Source organism: Rattus norvegicus, chromosome 10, assembly GCF_021556685.1.
Source record: "Rattus norvegicus strain SHRSP/BbbUtx chromosome 10, alternate assembly SHRSP_T2T, whole genome shotgun sequence".
Lineage (NCBI taxonomy): Eukaryota > Metazoa > Chordata > Mammalia > Rodentia > Muridae > Rattus > Rattus norvegicus.
The window spans coordinates 98234751-98259720 of record NC_141543.1 but is presented as its reverse complement, the minus strand read 5'-3'; the positions used below and the strand labels follow the sequence as shown (position 1 = coordinate 98259720).

Below are 24970 nucleotides of genomic sequence, written 5' to 3'. Positions count from 1 at the left end.
TAAAGGGTTTGGAGAAAATAGACATTAGTAAGTCATTTGTTACATTTGCTGTTTCCATTGTCTCTTATCTTCCAAGTAATCTAAAAATTTAACACACAAGCCGACAAAGTGGGGCATGTCTGTAATCCCAGAACAGACGCTGAGCTTCCTCAGCAACTGGTTCAAGGCTAGCCTGGGCTCTATTGTGAGACCCTGCCTCAATCCCACTCCCCATAATAAAAATTAAATAATCGGGGTTGGGGATTTAGCTCAGTGGTAGAGCGCTTGCCTAGCTCTATAGTTAATATATTTATGGTAAGCTCTTTTATTATTGTATTTATTTTTATTTATTCATTTATTTATTTTGGAGACAGTCTTTTTTTTTTTTTAAGATTTGTTTGTTTTATGTAAGTACACGGTACACTGTCATTGTCTTCAGACACACTGAAAGATCGGGTTCCATTACAGATGGTCATGAGCCACCATGTGGTTGCCGGGAATTGAACTCAGCACTTCTAGAATAGCAGTCAGGGCTCTTAACCGCTGAGCCATCTCTCCAGCCCCAGAGTCTTTCTATGTAGCCCTGACTGGCCTCACTGTATAGACTAGTCTTGCCTTGAACTCAGTAATCCCTCTGCCTCCCTAGTGCTGGGATTAAAAACCTGCGCCAATCACGGCAAGCTAAGCTTTTTTTTTTTTTTTGATAACAAGTGTAATAATAATCCTGTGTGTTTGCTTAAGATCATGCCCAGAGAAAGCAAACAGGGAACTGCCCAGTGTTCTAGCTAAGTAGGGACAAAAAACAGGACTAGGTGCTATGTGCGCAGAGCAGGAGTCGCCCCTTGTGCAAGGCACTCTGGGATTGCCGGGCCGCTCCCTCATCTCGCGATGCCTCCCTTCTTACCGCCCCACCCCCACCTTCTTTCCTATGTCCTGTGTCTGCGTCCCACCCCCACCCCCGCCTAACGTGTTTTTCAAACCTACCAATGAACGCACAGCTTAGGCTCAAACCAGCCAATCGGAACGCGGCGTCACCGGGAAATTTAAATCGCGCCGGCCGGCAGCACGAGGCACAAAGTCTGAGGGCTGAGGGCTAGTGGACGTTTCGACAGCCGCCGACCCGCAGCTTGAGAGCCCTGCACCGACTTTCGTGGAAGTCTGAACCGGCTGTGCAGGTAGGAGCGTAGGCCGGTCCTGAGCTGTAACGACCGGACAGAGGGCTGTGCGGCGGAGGGCGGGAGCAGGCCGCGCCCGGGCGGGAGCTGAGCCTCCCCGCTCAGACCAGGCCTCGGGGCTGGTTGGTTTCGCCATGCTGGGCTTAAGGGCTGGCAGCGCCGGGCGCTGCGGAGGGGAGCGAAGGCCTGGGTGCGGTGCGGCTCGGTTCGGTGCGGCCCCGAGGGTCGGCGTGGGGGACCGGAGGGCGGCCGCAGTCGAGAGGACCTGGCATGCAGCCGCTTTCCTGATGCTTCTTCCTGGGGAGGAGACGCAGCTTTGGGCCGGAGGCGAAGGTGGCAGTTAAGACATCCAGTTAAGCTCTTGAACCGAGTCACCTGTGTCAGGGTCGAGGACGGACATAAAGCAGGTAGAGCTAACAGATTGTCAGGGGACTTTAGATTCTTGTCACATTGTGAGGATCACACCTGTGTTAGATATATTGAGCTACGGTGACTGACCACATAGCTGATATCATCCTGGTTGAATGCATTCGCTGGAAGTGTGTGCAAAATGCGGCATTAATGTCACTGCTGACAGCGATGGTTATGGAAGGTAACGAACCGATTCTTTATGTAACTTGATAGAGATACTAGTATGGATCCGTTTTGGCCATCAACAGAAAATGATGCAGAAAAGGCTGCATTTACTGCCTTAAGGACGTAGATAACTAACTATATATATAGCAGCCAGGGTTCTCCCACTTGGTGTTCTATTAACTAATGGAGTCTAGAATGTAGATCCCTGACTTAATACCGTGCTGGCCAGAGGCTTAAGGCCATTGAGTGTTTGAAAAGCCGCTAATCTGAGTTGAGATGCCCTGTGTGCTTAAACTACACATAGGGTTTTGGAAGTGTGCGAAAGAAGTACAACATCTCAATTTTTTTTGAATAGATGACATCCTGAAAATGGTAATAGTTTAGCTATATTGGGTAAAAGTCTTAAAATTAATTTCATGCGTTTCTTTTTACCCTTATAAAAATGTGGTTAGTGGAAATTTTAAATTATGTTTTAAAAACATTGCTTCAGGGGTTGGGGATTTAGCTCAGTGGTAGAGTGCTTGCCTAGCAAGCGTAAGGCCGTGGGTAAGGCCCTGGGTTCGGTCCCCAGCTCTGGAAAAAAAACACATTGCTTTAAATTCTGATTGACAGTTCAGTTACCTTTGTAGTAGGTTACTACTTACTAGTAAAGCCATAATGATAACTTGTGGGGCTTGGGTTTATTTATTTATTTTTTGTTTTTTGAGACAGGGTTTCTCTGAGTAGTTAGGCTGGCCACCGGCTCAGATCCGCCCACCTCTGCCAGGCTGTGGGTGTATCATCGTCTTTGTTGCTTTTTATCTAGTATAGAGATGGAGTCGAGATTTAGTTGACTATAACTATTGTGTATTTCTGTCTGTTTCTTTTTAAGATAGGGTTTTTCTACCTAGCTGGCCTGGAACTCTCTACAGACCAGGCTGGCCTCAAACTCATGGAGATCTGGCTGTCTCTGCCTCCCAGGTGCTATGATTAAAGTCCTCTATTACAATGCCCAGCTTCTGTTGTATTGTTATTAAATGCTTTTTTCTTTTTTTTTTTTTTCTCCTTATTCTCACCCTCCCTTTCAACTAGCTTTCCTTCCTCCTTGTTCCTGCAGCAACCATGTCCACCAATGAGAATGCTAACTCAACAGCTGCCCGGCTTAACAGATTCAAGAACAAGGGGAAAGACAGTACAGTGAGTACCTTCTGTTGCTTTCCTGGTTATACTTTTAAAGGAAAAGGAGAGGTGTTTATTTACTACATTGTTGAGGTACTGGAATTGACTATAGAGCTTTGCACTCAGGCTAGTTGGGTTTTTCTGTGCCCAACTGTCATCTCTAGTCTTAGGTGTTTACACTCTTAAAATTGCATTTACTTATTATTTACTTTTGTGTATGGGGGGTGTTCCATAGCAGCTAGTGCACATGCAGAGGTGAGAGGACAACTTTTACAGACATTAGTTCCCTCGTACATGGCTCAGACCAAGCGGCGGCTCAGACCAAGTGGCAAGTGCTTTATTAGATGAGTTCGTCTCTCTTGCTGGCCTTTGAGGGATTTAAAAAGAAATCCAAGCTGGGTGGGGTGGTGAATGCCTTTAATCTCTGTACTTAGAAGGCAGAGGCAGGTGGATCTCTGAGTTTGAGGCCAGACTACTCTACAAAATGAGTTACAGGACAGCCAGAGCTACGCAGAGAAACCAGGGAAGGGGGCAAGGGAAAAAGATCACTTGGCAGTGAAAGCTGATGGAGTAGATAAAACGAGGTGTTCTTTTCTTCAGGAAATGCGGCGCCGCCGAATAGAGGTTAATGTGGAACTTAGGAAAGCTAAAAAAGATGACCAGATGCTGAAAAGGAGGAACGTCAGCTCATTCCCTGATGACGCTACTTCTCCACTACAGGAAAACCGAAACAACCAGGTGAACACAGTTGCGTTCATGTCAATCTAGACCATGTGGATGAATGTCTTAGAAACACTTTCCTTCCCACACTCCAGTGGATAGTTTTCTTTTAGTTCTACCCTTCCTTCAAACATCCCTGCACTTCTGGATAATAGCTAAGTTCCTTGACATGACAGTTCAATTGAAGAAATATTTTTATTTTATTGTTTTAATGCTAAGTAGGGATCACACCCAGGGCCTTGTGTTTTCACAGGCAAATATTCTATCATTGACCTATATCTCTAGTTCCCATTTTTATTTTTTTGAGATAGTATCTTGCTATATAATCCTGGTTGGTGTCATATTTTCTATATAGTCTATCCTGGTCTGGAACTCAACTTTAGTCAGCCTCAGGTGTATACAATCAATCATGATGCCATGCTGTACAATATAAAGTAGTGGTTTTTAGTCTTACTAATGTTGTGACCCTTTAATACAGTTTCTCATGTTGTGGTGACCAATCACTAGATTGTCTTAGTTGCTACTTTGTAACTGTAATTTTGTTCTTGTTAAGAATCATAATGCAGGAGCTAGAGAGATGGCTCAGAGGTTGACACTGGCTGCTTTTACAAAGATCCTGAGTTCAATTCTCAGCACCTACATGATGGCTCATGACCATCTATAAAGGGATCTGATTCCTTTTCTGTAGTGATAGAGCCGACACATTAAACAAAACAATAAGTGTTTATTTACTAATGTTTTTAAAAAGTAATCATAATGTAAACAGCCATGCTTTCTGATGGTCTTGGGTGACTTCCAAGAAAGGATTGCTCTACCTAATTGGGCCATGACCCACAGGTTGAGCACCACTAGTGTAAAGTGTAATATAACTTATACATTGACACTTAACCCAGAGCAACTTCCAGTCTGCAAGCTGCATTCATGGAAACTTCTCCATGCTTGGTTATACTTACCACTTTTTTTTTTTTTTTTTTGGTTCTTTTTTTTTCGGAGCTGGGGACCGAACCCAGGGCCTTGCGCTTCCTAGGTAAGCGCTCTACCACTGAGCTAAATCCCCAGCCCCACTTTTTCTTTTTCTTTTTTTTTTTTTTTTGTTCTTTTTTTCGGAGCTGGGGACCGCCACTGAGCCAAATCCCCAACCCCCATACTTACCACTTTTTTTTTTTTTAAAGATTTATTTATTTATTATATATGAGCACACTGTAGCTGTTCAGACACACCAGAAGAGGGCATCAGATCCCATTACAGATGGTTGTGAGCCACCATGTGGTTGCTGGGATTTGAACTCAGGACCTCTGGAAGAGCAGTCAGTGCTCTTAACCACTGAGCCATCTCTCCAGCCCCCTAAAATACACTCATATAACTGTTTTGTTTTGTTTTTTTCTTTTTTTTTTTCTTTTTTTTTTTGGAGCTAGGGACCGAACCCAGGGCCTTGCGCTTGCTAGGCAAGTGCTCTACCACTGAGCTAAATCCCCAACCCCACCACTTTTAACTTTTATCCTTTACTGTACTTTTTTTCTACATTTGCCCTTTGGATACACATTTACTTTCTACCATGTTGGAATGGCCTGCCATATTCAGTATAACATGCTCCATAGATTTGTGATCCAGGAAATGTTATATAGGCTTATATTTTAGAGCTTAGGTACTTGAAACTTATTACAGTAAAATTGTATAATCACATTTCTTAGAATGTATGCTGTGGGGGCTGGAGAGATGGTTGCTTGCGTGAGAATGGGTGGGAGCTTGTTTACTGGAGCATGGATAGCTTGTCAGTGGCTGTACCCCTCCCTGGGAAGTTCACCCTTTTCCTCTGCCATTAACTGTCAGTAGTTCCCAGGAAGGAGTGGGACCTTACGAGCCCTTCCCCTTTCATGGTGAAGTATTAAACTGCCTTTATCTCCCACGTGAGTGTCTATTTAAGTTTCTCTGTGATAAAAACACTGCCAAGCCAACTTGGGTGGAGGAAGTATTTACGGGTTAGAGTCCATTATCTGAGGAATCCAAGGCAAGAACAACATCGCTTATTGGCTTAGTCTCTGACTTGCTCAGTTCACAGTCATAAGTGGGTAATCCTGGTGGCCTGGAACTCACTGTGTAGACCAGGCTAGCTCTCTAGTGCTTGGGTTAAAGATATGTGGCACTGCACCTGAATCTCAGTTACCTTTCCTGCCTGCCCGGGCCTCCTACATTAGTTAGCAGTCAAGAAATGTCCTACGTACTAATTTGGTAAAGACAGTTCCTCAAATGTCATAGTGAGTATAATTGAGCCATATCTGGATCTTTTTTTTTTTTTTTTCACTTCCCCTTCCACAATGTTTCCTGACTGAGCCTTGAGGCGTGCGCTTGTGTGTGTGTGTGTGTGTGTGTGTGTGTGTGTGTGTGTGTGTGTGTGTGATATAGATGTCCCTTTTACAGCTGAACTCTTACCACTCATTGGCCATCTGTGAATTTCTGTATTAACTACCAACCATCGCTTTGAGTGAGGCAGATAGCTGCACTAATCAATAGGTAGAGATATTTAAAAGGCAATATACCATGTCTGTTATTAGCAAAAATAGTTGGTTTTCCCCTTAGCAGGGAACAGGCATAACATCCCCCGTGGAGCAGGCTTTAAATACCAGCAGAAAGCAGTGGGTTCCCTCCATAACATTGGTGTTACTATTGAGCCAGTGGGTACACTATGCAGGGCAGGATGTACAGTTAGAGTTGTACAATGGTTACCTTACCCTCTAGAAGCCTGTATAGTATCTTCCAACACTGTAAAAGTTAGCAATAAGGAAAAGCTTCCGGTCAGTTCCAATTTGATTTTTTTTTTTTTTTCCTCTCTCATGGCCTATAGCCCAAGTGTAACGTGTCTTTAGCAATGGGGTCTTAGCTTAAAGTTCTGCTGAGTAACCAAGAGCAATGATAATAGTTTGTTTCAAGGGCTGCAAGCCTCCTTTCTATAGTGATTACAATATAATTATGTACCATGGAAATTTATAAATTTTAAATAGAAACCCAAGAAATCAGGGCCTGTATAGTGGCACATGCTTTTAATACTGCCATTCTGGAGAAAGAGTTAAGTGGATCTCTCCGAGTCTCAGGCTAGCTCGGTCTACGTAATGAGCTCCAGGACAGTCAGGGCCACATAGAGAGATCCTGTGTCAAAAACAAACAAACCAAAAAACCCAAGACATTGTCTTAAATCATTCATAAAGTGGTTCACAGCTATTGGTGTGACAAAAGCGTTAAGTTGGGTGTTCTGACTTGAGTCCAGTGTCATGGTACCAAGTTAGAGAACTGTTGTACATATAAATGAGGATTTAGTGGTGCAGATTAAATGTAAAGGTTACCTTTCAGTGACCGACTAAGAGCCTGAGAGCATCTTTACAGTGGCATGTGTGCCAGTTTGCTTTCTATTACTGTGGAAAAACTGCCTGAAAGCAGTGTAGTGACAGGAAAAGGTTTATTTGACTTATACATTCAGGTCATAATTTACTAATGAGGGAAATCAGGGCAGGAAATCAAGCAGAAACCATGAGGCACTGGGCAGAGTGTTGCTACTTTATGATTGCCTCTTGTCTGCGCTAGCTTTCCTGTACACCTAGACCCACCTTCCTGGGTCTCACATATCATGAAGGTCATGACCACAGGTTAATCTGACCAAAACAACTTTTTTTTTAAAGATTTATTTATTTATTTTATGTACAGCATTCTGCCTGCATATGTGACTGCAGGCCAGAAGAAGAGGGCACCAGATCTCATTACAGATGGTTGGGAACCACCATGTGGTTGCTGGGAATTGAACTCATGACCTCTGGAAGAGCAGTCAGTGCTCTTAACCACTGAGCCATCTCTCCAACCCCCAAAACAATTTTTTTTTTTTTAAAGATTTATTTTATTTATTAGATATAAGTACACTGTAGCTGTCTTCAGATACACCAGAAGAGGGCATCAGATCTCTTTACAGATGGTTGTGAGCCACCATGTGGTTGCCGGGAATTGAACTCATGACCTCTGGAAGAACAGTCGGGTGTTCTTAACCACTGAGCCATCTCTCCAGCCCCCCAAAACAATTTTTAATGTTGATTTTATCTTCCCTGGTGTCTAAGTTGTATCAAGTTGACAACAGCATAGCAGCTATAAAATATATTTGTATTTGGTAAAAATAATAATTTGTAAAAATACTGCTTTTTTTTTTTTTTTTTAAGGGTACTGTAAATTGGTCTGTTGAGGACATTGTTAAAGGCATAAACAGTAACAATTTGGAAAGCCAGCTCCAAGCTACTCAAGCTGCTCGGTAAGTCTATAGATTCTTCTGGTGTGGGCAACCCAAGAAATTAGCCCTTTTAAACTGAGGGAGGTGTGTTGGAGAAACAGTTGGGGTGGATAAAGTAAACTCATACATTCTGTTTTCATGACTTTTTACTTTATCTTAAAACGTGTGTGCGTAAATCAGGAAAACTTGCAGAAGTTCTCTCCATTTGAATTCTGGGGATTGAACTCAGGTTGTCAGCTTGGTGGCAAGCAATTTTACCCACTAAACCAACATCTCATGTAGCCTAGGCTGATTTTAAGTACCCAGTCCTTTTGTCTCAGCCTTCCCCATGTTGAGATTACAACTATGACCAGAATTTTAGACACTTTTTTGGGGCACTTTGAAAATCAACTTCATCTTTTGATCTTTTTTTTTTTTTTTTTTTTTACTCTTAGGAAACTGCTTTCAAGAGAGAAGCAGCCTCCTATAGACAACATCATCCGGGCTGGTTTGATCCCAAAATTTGTGTCCTTCTTGGGCAAAACGGATTGTAGTCCCATTCAGTTTGAATCTGCTTGGGCGCTCACCAACATTGCTTCTGGAACATCCGAACAGACCAAAGCTGTGGTGGATGGAGGTGCTATCCCAGCATTTATTTCTCTCTTGGCGTCGCCCCATGCTCACATCAGCGAGCAAGCTGTGTGGGCTCTTGGAAACATTGCAGGTACTTGCACTTAAAATTCTTTGGACTGAATGTGTCCAATGTCCTGGTGACTTGTGTCAAGCTTGCACTTGCTTTAGGCCCTTATTAGGAATGGAAGAGACATTTAAGAATGCTACTGGAGAAATACTTTCGTTAGAGCAGGTCTGACAGCGCATTCGGTAGCTAACTAGACGTGTATGTTTGGGATAGTAGGTTCATTAATCTTGCTTTTTTTTTTATTTTTTTTTGAGACAGGGTCTTTATGTAGCACTGGTGATAGAGATAGACCAGACTAGTTTGGAACTCACAGAGAAAGATCTTGAGATTAATAAAGGTGTTCACCACCATGCTCAGACAGTCTTGCTTTCTGTTCCAGGTGATGGCTCAGTTTTCCGAGACTTGGTTATCAAACATGGTGCAATTGACCCACTGTTGGCACTTCTCGCAGTTCCTGATCTGTCATCCTTGGCAGTAAGTTAATGCCATAAGTATAGTCACTTAATATTTGGTTCTTATTTTCCCCATCTGTTCAAAGACAAGCCTTTTCAATAATTTTTCTTTCCTCTCAGTGTGGTTACTTGCGGAATCTTACCTGGACACTTTCAAACCTCTGTCGGAACAAGAATCCCGCACCCCCCTTAGATGCTGTTGAGCAGATCCTTCCTACTCTAGTTCGACTCCTACACCACAACGATCCAGAAGTATTAGCAGACTCCTGCTGGGCCATTTCCTATCTGACTGATGGGCCGAATGAGCGCATCGAGATGGTTGTGAAGAAGGGAGTTGTTCCCCAACTTGTGAAGCTTTTAGGAGCTACTGAACTGCCCATTGTGGTAGGTTTTTGTTAATGAGCTTTCTGAGTACAGGGGCATGACCAGTTGATAACTGTTGAGACATATATACTGCCTGTTACTGTTGCAGAGCTTTTTAGAATGGAGAATTTTTAGCAGCACTGGAAGGTAATTAATCAGCACCGACCTTTATTTCCTTTTAGACGCCGGCACTGAGAGCCATAGGGAATATTGTCACCGGAACAGATGAACAGACTCAGAAAGTGATCGATGCAGGGGCACTTGCAGTCTTTCCCAGCCTGCTGACAAACCCCAAAACTAATATTCAGAAGGAGGCCACATGGACAATGTCGAACATTACCGCCGGGCGCCAGGATCAGATACAGCAAGTGGTGAATCACGGCCTCGTCCCATTTCTCGTTGGTGTCCTCTCTAAGGTAATGAGAGGTCAGAGTTTGGCCAGATGAATGCATTTATGACAGCCTGTGCTTGATAAGAGTCTTAGACACTTATCAAGAGTCTTAGACATTGTGTATTGTGGCCCATGCTTTTAATTCCTGAGCTTGTGAGGGAAAGGCAGGAGGCCTGAGTTTGAGACCAACCTGATCTAAGCAGCAATTGTCAATCAAGATAACCAATAAAATGGGGGAGGGCACCTTGTCTCAAAAACCAACCGTAACAACTATTAAAGAGTCTAAAAGGACACCGATGTGGGCTCCCTTTCTCAGGTAGTGAACGGTACAGGACCTTCTAATACTGGGTAGAGCACGCAGGTAGTTGACTTGGTGTTTTAGAACACTAACTTTTGGAGTCTTGCTATTGGGACTTCTGGGCTAAAACCATTTTCTTCTTGTTTACCAGGCAGACTTTAAGACACAGAAGGAAGCCGCATGGGCTATAACCAACTACACCAGCGGCGGGACTGTTGAACAGATTGTGTATCTGGTTCATTGTGGAATAATAGAACCCTTGATGAACCTCTTGAGTGCAAAAGATACCAAAATTATTCAGGTTATTCTTGATGCTATTTCAAATATCTTTCAGGTAAGTCCTAACAAGACTATGTTTGCTTGAACTTAAGGTTGATGGTTACTATTTAGGACTCAGAAGAGGAAATTCTTAGTCTGGCCATGCAGACCGTGGGAAGCAGAGGCAGGCCAAGCTCTTGTTCAAGGCCAGCCTGGTCTATAGAGCCTGTTCTAGAACAGCCAGGGATACACAGAGAAACTCTGTATTGAAGCCTCCAATTCTTTTTTTTTTTTTTTTTTTTTTTTTTTTTGTTCTTTTTTTCGGAGCTGGGGACCGAACCCAGGGCCTTGTGCTTCCTAGGTAAGCGCTCTACCACTGAGCTAAATCCCCAGCCCCCCTCCAATTCTTTTTATATGTATTTATTTTATATATATGGGTGGGAACTGGAGTTGTGTATGGTTGTGAGCAACCATATGTATGCTGGTTATCAAACCCAAACCCAGATCCTCTGTAAGAACTCTTAACCACTGAGCCACTACTATTCTGGCTCCCTTTCTTTAAGGATTTTTTTTTTTTTTTTTTTTTTTTTTTTTTGTGAGCAGTGGAGGAACAATCCTTTAATCCCAGCACTTTGGAGGCAGAGGTGGGCAGATCCCTTGAGTTCTAGTCTAGCCTTGTTCTTCTAGGACAGGCACAGCTACACAGAGAAACCCTGTCTTGAAAAAGTATGTATTGATTTTATTTTTAATGACAGGGTGTCAAGTAGCCTAGGCTGGCTTGAACTTCGGTATATATATATTTTTTTCTTTTTCTTTTTTCCTTTTTTCAGAGCTGGGGACCGAACCCAGGGCCTTGCAGTTGCTAGGCAAGCGCTCTACCACTGAGCTAAATCCCCAACCCCTGAACTTCGGTATATATTAAAGGTGCCCTTGAACTTCTTTCTGATTGTACTACCTCTGCCTCAGATCCTCACTAGTCCCACAGCTTGATTTTTGTTGTGTGTTACCAGAGATGGATCTGTGAGCCTTGGCTCCTTTACTAGGCTCTAGTCCCACTTGCATATTGAGAGTTAAACATCTCATATGCTTTTTTTTCTAGCTCTATCCCTACTTGGTTCAAGTGTGATATTTTGTGATAGTAATTAGTGGTAGGTGAGCCCTGTTCATCAGCTAGTAGATTTCTGATTTTGGAACTTCACAAGTTGAATCTAAGCTGGAATTGGTAGCTCATATCTATAATCCTAGCATGTAGGAGGACTGCCTTGAGTTGAAGGCCAATCTGGACTACATAACGGTTACAAGCCAGTCTAGACTACAGAGTAAGATCCTTCACAAAATAGAAAGTTGAGTCTAGAGTAAGGAACAGTAGTGTTTCTGTCCCTGCGTATAAATCTATTATATGTGGCCAGGCTTCCTACCCGTCTTCAGCAGAATTCCTAAGTTGTTTGAAGCAAATTAGTTGAGGATTTTGAAGGAATATTACTTCATGTAATTTATAGAATAATGAGTTTTGTTTTTCTCCTAATGAATCTTACGCCTGTATGTATGTAAGGGCACCCACCACCTGCATGCATATTCCTGCCTGGTGCCTGAGGAGTTGAGGAAGGAGAGGACATTGAGTCTGTGAGAGAGTTAATTGTACTAGGTAGTTCTCAGTGTGTGTTCTGGGAACTGAACCCAGGTCCTCTGCAAGGACAAGTGCTCTTAACTGCTGAGCTATTTCTAGAGATTTACCTGGCTCTAACTCCCAGTCCCTGGGATTAGGGAGAACATCCTCTTGCTGCTTTTAAAATAAATTATTTCACATTTCCATTGAGCAGTTTTTGAGTATGATAAACTTTGGTGGATAAGGAATTTTACGGTGTCAGGAAGTTAACCATCTTTGCATAGTTCTTCACCTTGACCACTCTGATGGTCTGAAGTGCTTTTACAAAATAATTTCCTGTTTATATCACAGACTAATGAACTAGAAACTGCTGCTTTATAGAAGTCCTTGGAGACTGAGGTGGAAAGGAGTTTGAGGCCAGCCTGGGCCGCATAGTTCCTACATAGTGAAACCCTGTCTCAAAAAACAAAAATAGCAGCCAGGCAGTAGGTAATGGTAACATCTTTAATCCCATCCCTCATGAGGAAAAAGCAGGCAGATCTCTTGAGTTTGAGACCAGCCTGGTCTACATGGACAATTACTGGACAGCCAGGGTTACATACATTTCTGTCTCAGAAATGAAAACCAGACAAAAATAGATCAAAATAAATACACAAAACAACTAAAAAGCCTTTCATAGGAAAAGGTATTTGTATCTCATAGATATTTAACACTTGTGGGTATTTTATTAAAATAGATTAGAGTTAGGGTAATAAACTTGAATTGTGTTTTGTTTTAAGGCTGCAGAGAAACTAGGTGAGACAGAAAAACTCAGTATAATGATTGAAGAGTGTGGAGGCTTGGATAAAATTGAAGCCCTACAGAGCCATGAGAACGAGTCTGTGTACAAGGCCTCGTTGAACCTAATTGAGAAGTACTTCTCAGTGGAGGTGAGTGACGGAGACCAACCCTAGAGCCTTAACTCTTCATGATTGATCTCCTGTTGTACAGTGATGGGTGCACAGATGTCAGTTTCTTTTGATTATTGAGCCTTGACCCATTCAGAACCTTCTCCCAGCACCCATGAATTAGCTAAGCTTTGGCAGCCAGTTTTGTTCTGCTAAGTGCAGTGCAAGCTTTGAGACAGGGTTCTGCTACCACATTTATGGTTATATCTTGTTTTACTATCTCCAGGAAGAGGAAGATCAAAATGTGGTGCCAGAAACTACCTCTGAAGGCTTCGCCTTCCAAGTTCAGGATGGAGCTCCCGGGACCTTTAACTTCTAATGTCCAGCCAAAGCACAAAGTTGTTAGCTATGTGCTGTGCTGTGCTGTGTTCTCATAAATTTGTCTTACTGTTTCTCTACTAAGAACTCTTTTTAAATGTGGTTTGTTATTGTAGCACTTTTTACAAAAGAAACTATACTTGAACAGTTATAAACTGTACATACTCTATGAAGCTGTCCTCTGAGTTTATTTCTATGTGGAATTTCGTACCCTGTCGTGTCCTGTAAATAAAGATTTAAGTTCCATTCTTCTTTACCTGCCTTGCTGTTTTCTTATTTGAGATTACTGTTGGAAATGAAGGGTGGCTGACGAGGGATGGCCCTGCTTGCAGACCCTTGAAAGTAAGGCTGACACCACCAAGGATATGGGGTGAGCACTTGGCTCTGGGCTGGCCCTCACATCCCCACACTGGGCAGCCAGCACTGCCTGTCTCTGGCTAGATGAGTTCTGATGAAAGCACACATTCAGCCAGAATCTAAGTGGAATTCACTCCTCTCAGCTTTGCCTGTTCACCCTGGGCAAATGACCTGAAGTCTTTGCAGGAACCTGTACAGAATGCATTACTGTCATAAGTATTAATTTTGAGTCTCACAAAAATGTATATATCTCTTAATTAACCATTTCTGTGTATGGGTGTTTTGCCTGCGTGTATAGTGCTCTCTGAGGCCAGAAGAGGGAGTCGAGTTCCCTGGAACTGGAGTTGGAGTGCTAGAACGCAAACCTAGGCTCTCTGGGAGAGTAGGCAGTGTTGAGCCTTCTCTCCGGGGTCCCCATTTAGTGTGTGCTGTCCTTCCCCTGAGTTCCCAGTGTTGCAGTTTAAATCCTGAGTCTCGGTGGTACCTTGTGCACAGTGGTCTTTGAAGGACTACAGTCGTTTCTGCTCATTTGAGCGGAAAAGGAAGAGCAAATGCTTGTGATCGCTTACAGCACAAGTTCCAGAATGGGTCCAGAGCTGGAGAACTCATTCCAGCCAAGTGCCCAACGTGGAACACTGCCTAAGCCAAGGGCACTTTGCTTGGAGCTTGAAGCACTAGGCTTTTCCTGTGAAGAGGCTTAGGTGTTGGGGTTTAACAAATCTAAGACTGCTTTCCCTGCCCCTCTTCTCCCTTACTTTAACTTCTGGACTACTGGGTCCAAAAGTCCTCATCTGGGGAAACAATGTACTAGACCCTAGGTTTTTGCTCTAAGGTGGGCAGTTAATGCCTTCAGAGGGATGTGTTAAGGCTTGACTCCAGAGTGAGGTAATAGGATATAGGCATTGATATTCTTATACATTGCTTGGTATAAGAATAAATTCTTGGGTTGGGGATTTGGCTCAGTGGTAAAGAATAAATTCTTAGGGGCTTTCCTCTTAGGGGCTTTCCTCAGAAGTCCAAAAAGCATGTTCTTGTTTCGTGGTCCTGTGGGTCAAACGCTGTATGGTAGAACGGGTCTAAGGGAAGCAGGGCACAGCCCTGACCCCTATCGGTGCCGATGTGTAAAAGCAGGTTTACTATGCACAAACAGGCCTTTGCCACCGGTTCCTAGTCTATGCATGTACGTCATGTGCGTGCCTGGCGCTACAGAGGCCAGAAGAGGGCTGTTAGAGCCTCTGGAACTGCCAGGTAGAGGTGCTGGGAACCGACTCTGGTCCTTCTGTAAGAACAAGTATTCTCATCCACTGAGCCATCTCCAGTAAAGTTTTGGTTTTTTGAGACAAGATCTCTGTGTAGTCCTGGCTGGCTTAGGGCTTAATATATAGACCAAGATGGTCTCAAACTCTGATCATCCTGCCTCTGCCTCTCAAGTGCTAAGATTAAAGAGGGCCAATCTGGCCTTTGTACTTTTTTTTTTTTTAAAGCTTTATATTATTTATGTGTATGGTGTCCTGTCAGTATGTATGTCTGTGGACCATATGCCTGTGGCACCCTTAGAGAAAGAGGGGATGCTACTGATTAGAGTTAAAGTTATGAGCTGCTATGTAGGAGCTGGGAAGTGAACCTGGGTCCTCTTCAGGAACAGGGCTCTTTTAACTGCTGAGTTGTTTCTAGAGATAGGCTAAGTGTTCTTGAGAGGCAGAGACTCTGCCCTTGGTCGAGCTCGCCCAAACCCAGTGTACTGATTTTGGAAAGCTTTTGCGTCACATCGTTACCGGGGCCTTCTTTTGAAATTGGGTTGTTGACCTAATTTGTGATGAACAAAAACCTGGCCACATGATGTCCTCTTCCTTCCCAATATCCCCCTGAAGTGTTAGTGAAAAGTGTTCTAAGAACATCAAGGGCATGACAGCTTTTATAACCTGTTAATAAAATTAAAATGACAAAAACCACCCAGCCTATCAAGTAGGGCGTTGAGGGGCAGTGGTGCAATTGAGTTCCAAGCATTTGTGTGTTAAATGCTACGTTGTTGGCATAGTTTAAAAGTATTATTCCAATGTCCGCAAACCCCTAGTTCCTAGTAAATATTTGGGACAATTTCCTAAGACTGTATGTGAATTGCATGCACCAAGAGCTGATGAGTTCTTACATTGCTTCTGAGCTCACAGTGGTAGCTGTGCCCCAAGTCAGAGCTGGGAAGCACTGTGGTGCCGTTTGGTGGACGGCTGATTGGCTGCTGCGTCTGCCTACGGTTACATTCTGCAGTTGAATACAACTCTAAGTAAGGGTACCTATGGCTGCAAAACAAATATCTCACCGGGTGTGGTAGCTTTTAATCCTAGTGCTTACGAGGCAGCGGCAGGCAGATCTCAGTGAGTTGGAGGTCAGCCTGGTCTACATGAGTTCTGGGCTATCCAGGGCTACCACCTAAGACTGGTAGATGTTTCCACCCTTTAGTGGTAAGAACATCCTTCTGTTCTTCCAGAGACACCCTCCCCCCAGGCTGATATATTTTGCACACTAGCCTAAGTCTATTGTTTTTCCTGTTATTTATTGTTAGGCTGGCCTCAAAGGTAGGATTCCCCTGTCTCAGCCTCCAAGTTCTGGGTTTACAGGTATGTGTCACTTTGTCAAGTCCCTTCTTGTCGATCACAGATAAAAAATACAGCCCAGTGGTGGTGTCACACACCTTTAATCCTAGCACTTGGGAGGCAGAGGCAGGAGGATTTCTATACATTTGGTCTGCAGAGAGAGTTCCAGAACAGCCAGGGCTACACTGAAAAACCTTGCTCAGGGGTTGGGGAAGACCCACAGGAACTCAGTGGTAAGGGATTTCCTTGGTATTCTGGAGACACTAAATTTGACTCCCTTGGAACACACACTGAACACTCTGGATCGTTTGTACACTCAATAGTATTTTACCCAAGTGGTGAATGTTATTCTGCCTCCTGTCCTTTTCTCCTGAGCTCTACAACCCCACCCTGAAGTGCTGGGATTATAGGTGAGCCATCTATAATCCTGGTTCAGCGCGGCCTCCTTAATTGAGTTATTTGAAGCTACCAGTTTGAGCACTGAGGATTCTTTCCCCGGGTCTGAATGGTTTGCAAGAATCCCAGCAGGGGCCGGGGAAACCAGTTCAACTTTTGGCTTGTAGCCATAACACGGCCAGCAGGAGTTTACTGAAGCCAGAGTAGTGGTCATCAGAGGTTACTCACAAACTGACCCTGGCTGTCCCAGATGAGTTCAATGTCTTCCTGAACCACTGTTCAATCCTTCTTCAACTGGACTGGATAAATGGAGTCTTTCTTTATCTTGCTGACCCTTAGAACCGTTGCTTGAGATAGACCCAAGTCCAATCTGGTGATGATTTGTCTGGAAACTTCTTGGAGCCCGATCTCTTCTCTTTGCTTGCTGGCTATGAGGTGAGCAGTTTTCTCTGCCACACAATCCCTTTCATTGTCATCCAGCATCCTACCAGAGGACCCCTGAGCCAAAATCAACCCCTTAGAACTTACTCTCAGGCATTTTGATAGTGAGGATACCTGACATTCATTCGAAACCTTGATGAAACTCTAAAACTTGGGGCTGCCTGTTTCCCCAGAAAGAATTGGCTTCAGGCTCAGTTTCCCTGCAGGTTCCAGCGGGTGGGAAGGTCCCTGGGGAGACTGTCTGGTTCCTTATCCTCCTGCCAGACAGCCATGTCCCTCAGAAGCTCCTGCACCCCTCCTAGGGCATTTACCCAATGGGCTGAAGAGATGGCTCAGCTCACTGGCCGCCCTTCCAGAGGTCCTGAGTTCAATTCCCAGCAACCACATGGTGGCTCATGACCATCTATAATGGAATCCAATGCCCTCTTCTGGCATGCAGGTGTACATCAGCTAGAGTGCTCATGTACATAAAATAAATGTATAATTTTTTTAAAAAAGAGTTTACTCAAGCACTACTGTGGGGTGGAAAGGGTTCCTTCCTAACCACATAGGGATTGCAGAGCCAGCCTGGCTCAGGAGCTGTCTCTCCTGAGGAAGCACCTGCTTTTCTAGACCCGTGCTTTGCCCTGGAGGTAACAGCTGCTCCCCAGCTCTCTACTGGTTTTGCTGTACTATAATACTGGGAGAATTTGTTATCTAAGTTCACAGCCAGGTAGCTCTTAGTCTTGTGACCCTAACAACAAACACCCTGGTACAGTTTTGCTTCAGAGACTCAAATTTGCTAGGGCGCAATGCTTGCGAACCCATCCACTAGGAGATATATAGGCAGACGTGGAGAGAACAGAACTCTAGACGGGGTTGGGGATTTAGCTCAGCGGTAGAGCACTTGCCTAGCAAGTGCAAGGCCCTGGGTTCGGTCCCCAGCTCCGAAAAAAAGGAAAAAAAAAAAAAAAGAACTCTAGAGAGTGTGTTCTCTGTAGGATGGGGCCTCGAAGTTTCTTCTTTTTTTTAAAATATTTTTAAAATATTTATTTATTTATTATGTATACATCATACAGCTTTCTGTCTTCTGGCCTGTAGGCCAGAAGATGACCCCAGATCTCATTATAGATGGTTGTGAGCCACCATGTGGTTGCTGGGAATTGAACTCAGGACCTTTGGAAGAACAGTCAGTGCTCTTAACCGCTGAGCCATCTCTCCAGCCCTCGAAGTTTCTTCTTGTCATATGTTCTAGAATGCCTAAAATGGAAGAGGTTAACTTCATTTTACCCGACTCAAAGAGCTCTTGGGACCAGGATGGTCTTGAACTCACAGAGATCCACCTGCCTCTGTCTCTGGGAGAGACACGAGAGCAGGAGTCAAGGTTCTTCTTGACTACAGAGCAAGTTTGAAGCCAGCTGGGGCTTTGTGACACTCTATCCCCTCTCCCCACAACCTCCCACAAAACAAGCAAACAAACAAACAAAACCACAAACCAAGCCAACGACACAAAAGTCTTCAGAGTATGTTCTGTACGTCCCACACTGACAATCAAGCTAGCCTGTCCGTTTCAGGTAAAAACGGGGAAACATTTTCCTTGCCTTGTGCAAAGAAATTACTCATCGTCCACTTCCTGGAGCTAATGTGGAAAGAGCTAGCAGGTTTCTAACATACTTCAGCTGTTCAGGAAATACTTTAAATAATTTTCTGCTGCAGAGACTAGGAGGAAGGCCAGCCAACTGGAAGGGAGTGTGTGTGCTCTCTGTCTGTCTCTGTCATTGGCTATCTCAGTCTCTCTGTCTGCCTCTGCCTCTGGCCTCAAGTGCAGTTCAGAAGGGCCCCTAACTGTTCATGTACGCACTCTGCACCGTCATCCTTTTAATTTGGGATTTGTTTGTTTCTTTGTTAATTTTGAGGCAGGGTTTCTCCCTATAGTCTTGGCTGGCCTGGAACTCACTCTGTAAACCAGGCTGGCCTTGAACTCACCGAGATCCACCTGCTTCTGCCTCCTGAGTATCGGGATTAAAGGCATGCACCACCACCACCTGGAGGGATTGTTATTTTTAAGAGTGTAGCTGGGAAAATCCTGGTATCTTGGACTTCCATTGTATTCTGAGTTTCCTAGGGAACCTTACAAATCCGAGTTAATTAAGCCTGGTAAGTCCTCTCTGCCATTACTGAAAGGCAGCCAGCTCTGAGATAGACTGGTTAGCCTGCACAACTATTCAAATAGTGGCCAGATGGGAAGCCGGAGGCCCAAAGCAAAGGCAAGGGAGAATGGAGTTAGGCAATGTGTAATTAATTGCCTCCAGCAGGCCTCAAATGACTGGCATTTCTAACTGGGTCATTGAAACTTTAGAGGAGAGAGAAAAAAAAAAAAAAAAAAAAAGGCTGGGGAGATGGCTCAGCGGTTAAGGGCACTGGCTGAGCTCAGTCCCAGAGGTCCTGAGTTCAAATCCCAGCAACCACATGGTGGCTCACAACCGCCCTCTTCTGGTGTGTTTGAAGACAGCTACAGTGTACTCGAAACAACAAAACTTTAGAGCAAGCTTTCAGGTAATGGCTTAAGGAAAAACAAAACAACAAAAACCAAGTCTAAGATCCTAGTCTATTTGAATTGTTGGTTCTAAAGGCAGATTTTGAAATCCCCTTCCCCTCAGGGGACCTGTCACAGTGTGGAGACATTTTTTGGTTGTCACATGTGAGACAGGGCCATTTTACTTCCACTAAGCATCCATAAAGCACACGACGGCCCTCAGTAAAGAGCTGCCCAGCCTAGGAATGTCAACAGCTGGGAGGTTACAAACCCTGCGTTACTGTTGTTTGCTGCTGAGTGTAAACCCCCTCTCTGTAACCCGGTCTTGCCAGGACAGCACAGTAAACCTCCCTCCTTAGTGTCCCAGATGCTGACATTACAGGTGTGGGTTCCCACACGTGGCTGAGACGCTGGTTTTTTTTTTTTTCTTTTTTTTTTATTCTTTTTTTCGCAGCTGGGGACCGAACCCAGAGTCTCGCGCTTACTAGGCAAGTGCTCTACCACTGAGCTAAATCCCCAACCTCCTGAGACGCTGGTTTAAAGATTCGGGAGACAGCTGCTTTCGTGACCCTCCAAGTGCCCAAGGCTAAGCCAGAGTCAGCCACTAGGAAACACCGGGGGACTTATTTGTTTGTTTACTTATGCATTATGTCTATTTTGAGGCAGGGTCTTGTAGCCCAGGCTGGCCGTGCATTCTCAGTCTAGGAAAAGGTTTAAAAGCCTGGAAGTTCCCTTGCAACTAGAAAAATTACCACAGGGAGGCAGTAGAGTTTAGGGCGTCAGAGCCTGGCTCTTGTATCCCGTTTGAGTTGCCATCCAGGCCGGACACCTGACCGCTGTGTGGCCTTCAGTAAATGTTTTAACCGCTCTGGGCGCCACAGCTCAGCAAGTTAGGGATAAAACTAATGTCTGCGGGGTTGGGGATTTAGCTCAGTGGTAGAGCGCTTGCCTAGCAAGCGCAAGGCCCTGGGTTCGGTCCCCAGCTCCGAAAAAAAGAAAAGGGAAAACAAACAAACAAACAAAAAAAACTAGTGTCTGCTTCCTAATGAAATTCTAAGTGGTGCCAGCTCTCAATTAGTTAGGGTTAAAAATGAAAAGCAGGTACGGAGGGACACAGCTTGGTTTTGAATTAACTTTGTAGCTGAGGATAACACTGGATTCCTGACTGTTGCACCTCCACTCCAAAGTACTGGGATTACAGTGTAAGCGCTGAGTTAGCTCCTTATCCCCCTCCCTCCAACCCTCCCTTCCATGCCTTTCCTTTTCTCTCCCAACAAATCCATTTCCGTTAGATGAAGTGCGCCGCGGTGCTGCATAGCATGGGGGCTGTGTCCAGCGGCCTTCGAGGGAGGTTTCTCAGGAACTTGGCCCATAGAATGCACAACATTGTTCCCAGGGGCCCGAGTTGCCTTTTTCCAGATTGTAAACTGGCCTCGAACTCACAGAGATCCACCCGTCTCTGCCTCTGGATGCTGGAATTCAAGGTGTGTGCCACGGCTCTCGGCAAATAAACGAAACTTACATTTACTTGATGTACTTTAAAGCGTCGAGGGCTTACCTGCGTGTATGTATGTGGGTGTGTACATATACCGTGCTTTCTGTCTACAGAGGCCAGAAGAGGGCGCTGGATCCCTCTGAAATGAACTCACAGATGCTTGTGAGCCACCATATGTGTGCCGGCTTTGCTCGGTTTGCCACCAGGAGTCACTGTGGGTTTTCTTCTTATAGATTTGTTTTACAGGGGTGGTGGTCCCCAGCTGGTGAACCGCTGCATCCGTGTATCTGTTGGATGCCGACTGCGCCCTCCTCCCGGAGCCTTCGCTCTTGGGTTGTCCTGCATACTTCCCTTCACTTTGCTAATTTCAGTAGTTAAATTGCTTTAGTTGAATGATTCACCTTTTGGGGGGGGGAGAGAGAGAGAGAGAGAGAGAGAGAGAGAGAGAGAGAGAGAGAGAGAGAGAGAGAGAGAGAGAGAGAGGGAGAGAGAGAGAGAGAGAGAGAGAGAAGAGAGAGGGAGAGAGAGAGAGAGAGAGAGAGAGAGAGAGAGAGAGAGAGGAGACCCTTAAATTTATGTTTCAACTCCTCCTGCAAATAAGAACAATAAATGAAGTGGCAGATGCTAAAAAAAAAAAAACTGATTTATTTTAAATCATGTGTATGTTTGTGTGTAAGTATGTACACGTGTGTGCAGGGACTGAGGAGGCCAAAGGTATCAGATCGGAGTTATGGTGCCCCACATGGCTGTTGGGAACCTAGTTCCGGTTCTCTGGAAGAACACAAAGTACCTTGACCAAGGCATCTCTCCAACTGCTACTTTTTTCTTCTTCACATATGTAAGTACACCGCATGCCCGACAGCATGAATATCTGAATATCTTCAGTTTTAAGGAGCCCTGTGCTTTCTGTGGTCCGGGGCCCACTTATAGCCTGCACCCACGTGGCCCTGCACCACGATCTTTCGGACAACATTTGCCTTTTTTTTTTTTTTTTTTTTTTTTGGTTCTTTTTTTTCGGAGCTGGGGACCGAACCCAGGGCCTTGCGCTTCCTAGGTAAGCGCTCTACCACTGAGCTAAATCCCCAGCCCCCAACGTTTGCCTTTTGTAGTCCTGTTCCCAGCAGGCCTTCACAGGTGCCAAGGTGACAGAAAGAGATGTTTGTCTTTTGTATACAATTTTAAATATTTATTTATTATTTAATTAATGCTTTAATTCTAGCACTCAGAAGGCAGAAATCAGGCATGTTTTTATGACTTTGAGATCAGCCTGATCTACCTAATGAGACCCTGCCTAAAAACTATTATATTTTTAAATTTGTATGCATGTGTCCTTTTTTTTTTTTTTTTCCAGAGCTGGGGACTGAACCCAGGGCCTTGTGCTTCCTAGGTAAGCGCTCTACCACTGAGCTAAATCCCCAGCCCCCTACATGTGTCCTGTGTGAGTGTCTGATGTCTATGGATGCCAGAAGAGAGCATTAGATTCTCTGGAACTGGTGTTACAGAGGTTGAGAACCATCACGTGGGTGCTGAGCCTGGGTCCTTTCCCAGAGCAGCCAGCACGCCTAACCTCCGAGCCATCTCTTTGGCTCTATTTATTTCGAGACAGGGTCTCACTATGGCTTGTTACGTAGACCGGGCTGGCCTTGAACCAACAGAGGTCTACCCGCCTCTGCCTCCGGAGTGCAGAGACTAAAGGTGTGTGCCACCCACGCATATCTGGCTTGATACAATTTTTTGGATCCGGACCATTGCGAGTGAGTGCGTGTATGTGTGTGTTTTTTTGGGAGCCTGACGGCCACGTGGGAGGAATTAGTTCAGATGTACTGGCTGGTTCATTGGGAGGAACAGGATTGGATGCAGGTGGGGAGGGGCCTGTCTTTCTTTGTTTTGTTTTTCCGAGACAGGGTAGTTTAGGCTGGTCTCAGACTCTAGAGGATGACCTCGAACTCCTGGTTTTCCTGCCCATACATTTTGGGCTACCAGCTTGCACTCCTACTTTGTGAAAGGAGGAAGGGGAACACAGTGAGTAGTGACCTCTATCCCTGGTGGCTCTATGCCATCAGAGGGAACCCATACTCTGTCAGCATCAGCAGGGGTTCCTATGGCCGGAGAGCTGCAAGTGACAGCCAGCATTGTTAACACTGAACAGGTACTGAGCCTTTCCTCTGCTTTAGACGCTGTTCTGCGCTGGGCTTTTCCATGACCTCTGGGGAAACGTGTGTGTGTGTGTGTGTGTGTGTGTGTGTGTGTGTGTGTGTGTGTGTGTTTGGTCAAAAGTCCCCTTTTCTGGTGAGAAACCAAGCTGGGGGATAGAGGGATGACTTAGTGGGCAGAACACGCCCTGTGCAAACACGAGGACTTGGGTTTGTTTCCCTAAAACCCATGTGAAAATTGGGAATGGGACTGAGGGGAGACAGAGGCCAGCTTGGTGTATAGAGCAGGTTCCAGGACAGCCAGGGCGATATAGAGAAAATCAAACAAACAAAAACAAAAACAAAAACAAAAAACACTAGCAGCTGATTCGTAGGGACCTAAGGTGAGATTCCAGCACCCACGTAACAAACTTTGGGTGTCTGCAAATACCTGTCATTCCAGTTCTGAGGGATCTTCCTCTGGCCTCTGGGACACAGGTATGTACACACACACACACACATACACACACACACACACCCCTATGAAGCCAGATGATTGGCTGAAGTATAACCAGATGACATTTTTGAACACCCAGGAAGTGGCATCCCGGATCTTATGTGTAAGAGGTTTCTGCTTTTTGACTTTTGATCACAAATGGTTGCATCCACAGAAACAGCACCTCCCCCACTCCCCAACCCCCAAATACTCTACAGTAGCCCAGGGAGAGCAAGCTGGCTTCATCAAGCCAAAGCGTAGTGGCGTTGTTGTAGATCTGATGATAGCAAAAGGAGAGAGGAGACGGGGAACCTAAGGCCACCGAAGGGTGCCCACAGGTGGGAACCCAGGTCTGCCTCCCAGCATCAACCTAGCTTGGTTCTGTCTGCTCCCGATTCACTGAAGTGCCAGCACTGGTTTTAAAGTTACAGCCCGGCATGCTTCCTTTTAGAGCAAAGTCTTGCATGTGAAACTGGGAAGGAGAGTAGTGTTCACCCCAAACCATGCCACCCTCCAATGTATGAATCCCCTCCATTACCATGAGCCCTCAGAAAGCAGGAGCAAGAACAGGGGCAGAGAGAGTAACAGAGCCTCCTACAACCACTCAGCCAGACTGTCAGGGTGAGCTATGACCTATCCACACCCCTTACCCCATTCTGTCAGGGATGTGCTGATTGCCAGGGTGGAAAGCTTGGAAGAAAAGGTTTTCCTCCTGTGTTACTTATTAAACGTCTTCAGAGCCAATGGAAGACATGAGACTGGTCCCCGAGTGACCAGCAGGGACGACAGATGTGCCCGAGAGCTTTCTGATTCATAGCTGTGCCTTGTGCTCAGCCACTCGAACAGATTTCCACGGCCCTGGAAAGAAGGGATCATAACCCTGTACTGCTGGGGGAAAGGGTTCAGAGACACTTAGATAGCGACCCAAGACTGCATGGCGATGCGGCCCTGCCAGACTAAATGAGTTGCTCTGGGTAGACAAGGGTGGACGGGCCTCATGCTGAAATGAGTCACCCGCAAGTCCAAGAACCAGCCCCTCTGGACAATGACACAGGAAGCTGTTTTGTACATTAGGCAGAGCTGGGTCCAGATAGTGTCAGTCTATGCAGAGAAGGGGCCTCTTTTCCTTTTTTTTTTTTTTTTTTTTTTGGTTCTTTTTTTTTCGGAGCTGGGGACCGAACCCAGGGCCTTGCGCTTCCTAGGTAAGCGTCTACCACTGAGCTAAATCCCCAGCCCCAGGGGCCTCTTTTCCAATTGCCTTCCCTCTGCAAAACCCTTGGGAGCCAGCCAGGCCTGGTGACCTATGGAAGAGGTGACACTGTGCCCTGCTGTCTCCTGCTGTCCCAGCTACATGACTTGGCTA

General features: G+C 45.1%; 1 protein-coding gene across 2 annotated transcripts; it reads left to right on the top strand.

Moving 5' to 3' along the window:
* Nucleotides 1–1051: 1051 nt before the first annotated feature.
* On the top strand, nt 1052–13440 carry Kpna2 (karyopherin subunit alpha 2). Of its 2 annotated transcripts, none has more exon segments than NM_053483.2 (11): nt 1052–1154; nt 2827–2906; nt 3489–3626; nt 7805–7893; nt 8307–8575; nt 8931–9025; nt 9124–9387; nt 9549–9782; nt 10207–10389; nt 12699–12848; nt 13093–13440. In NM_053483.2, coding segments are annotated over 10 exon segments (1590 nt in total). In that variant the 5' UTR covers nt 1052–1154; nt 2827–2831; the 3' UTR covers nt 13186–13440.
* The last annotated feature ends 11530 nt before the right edge of the window (nt 13441–24970 follow it).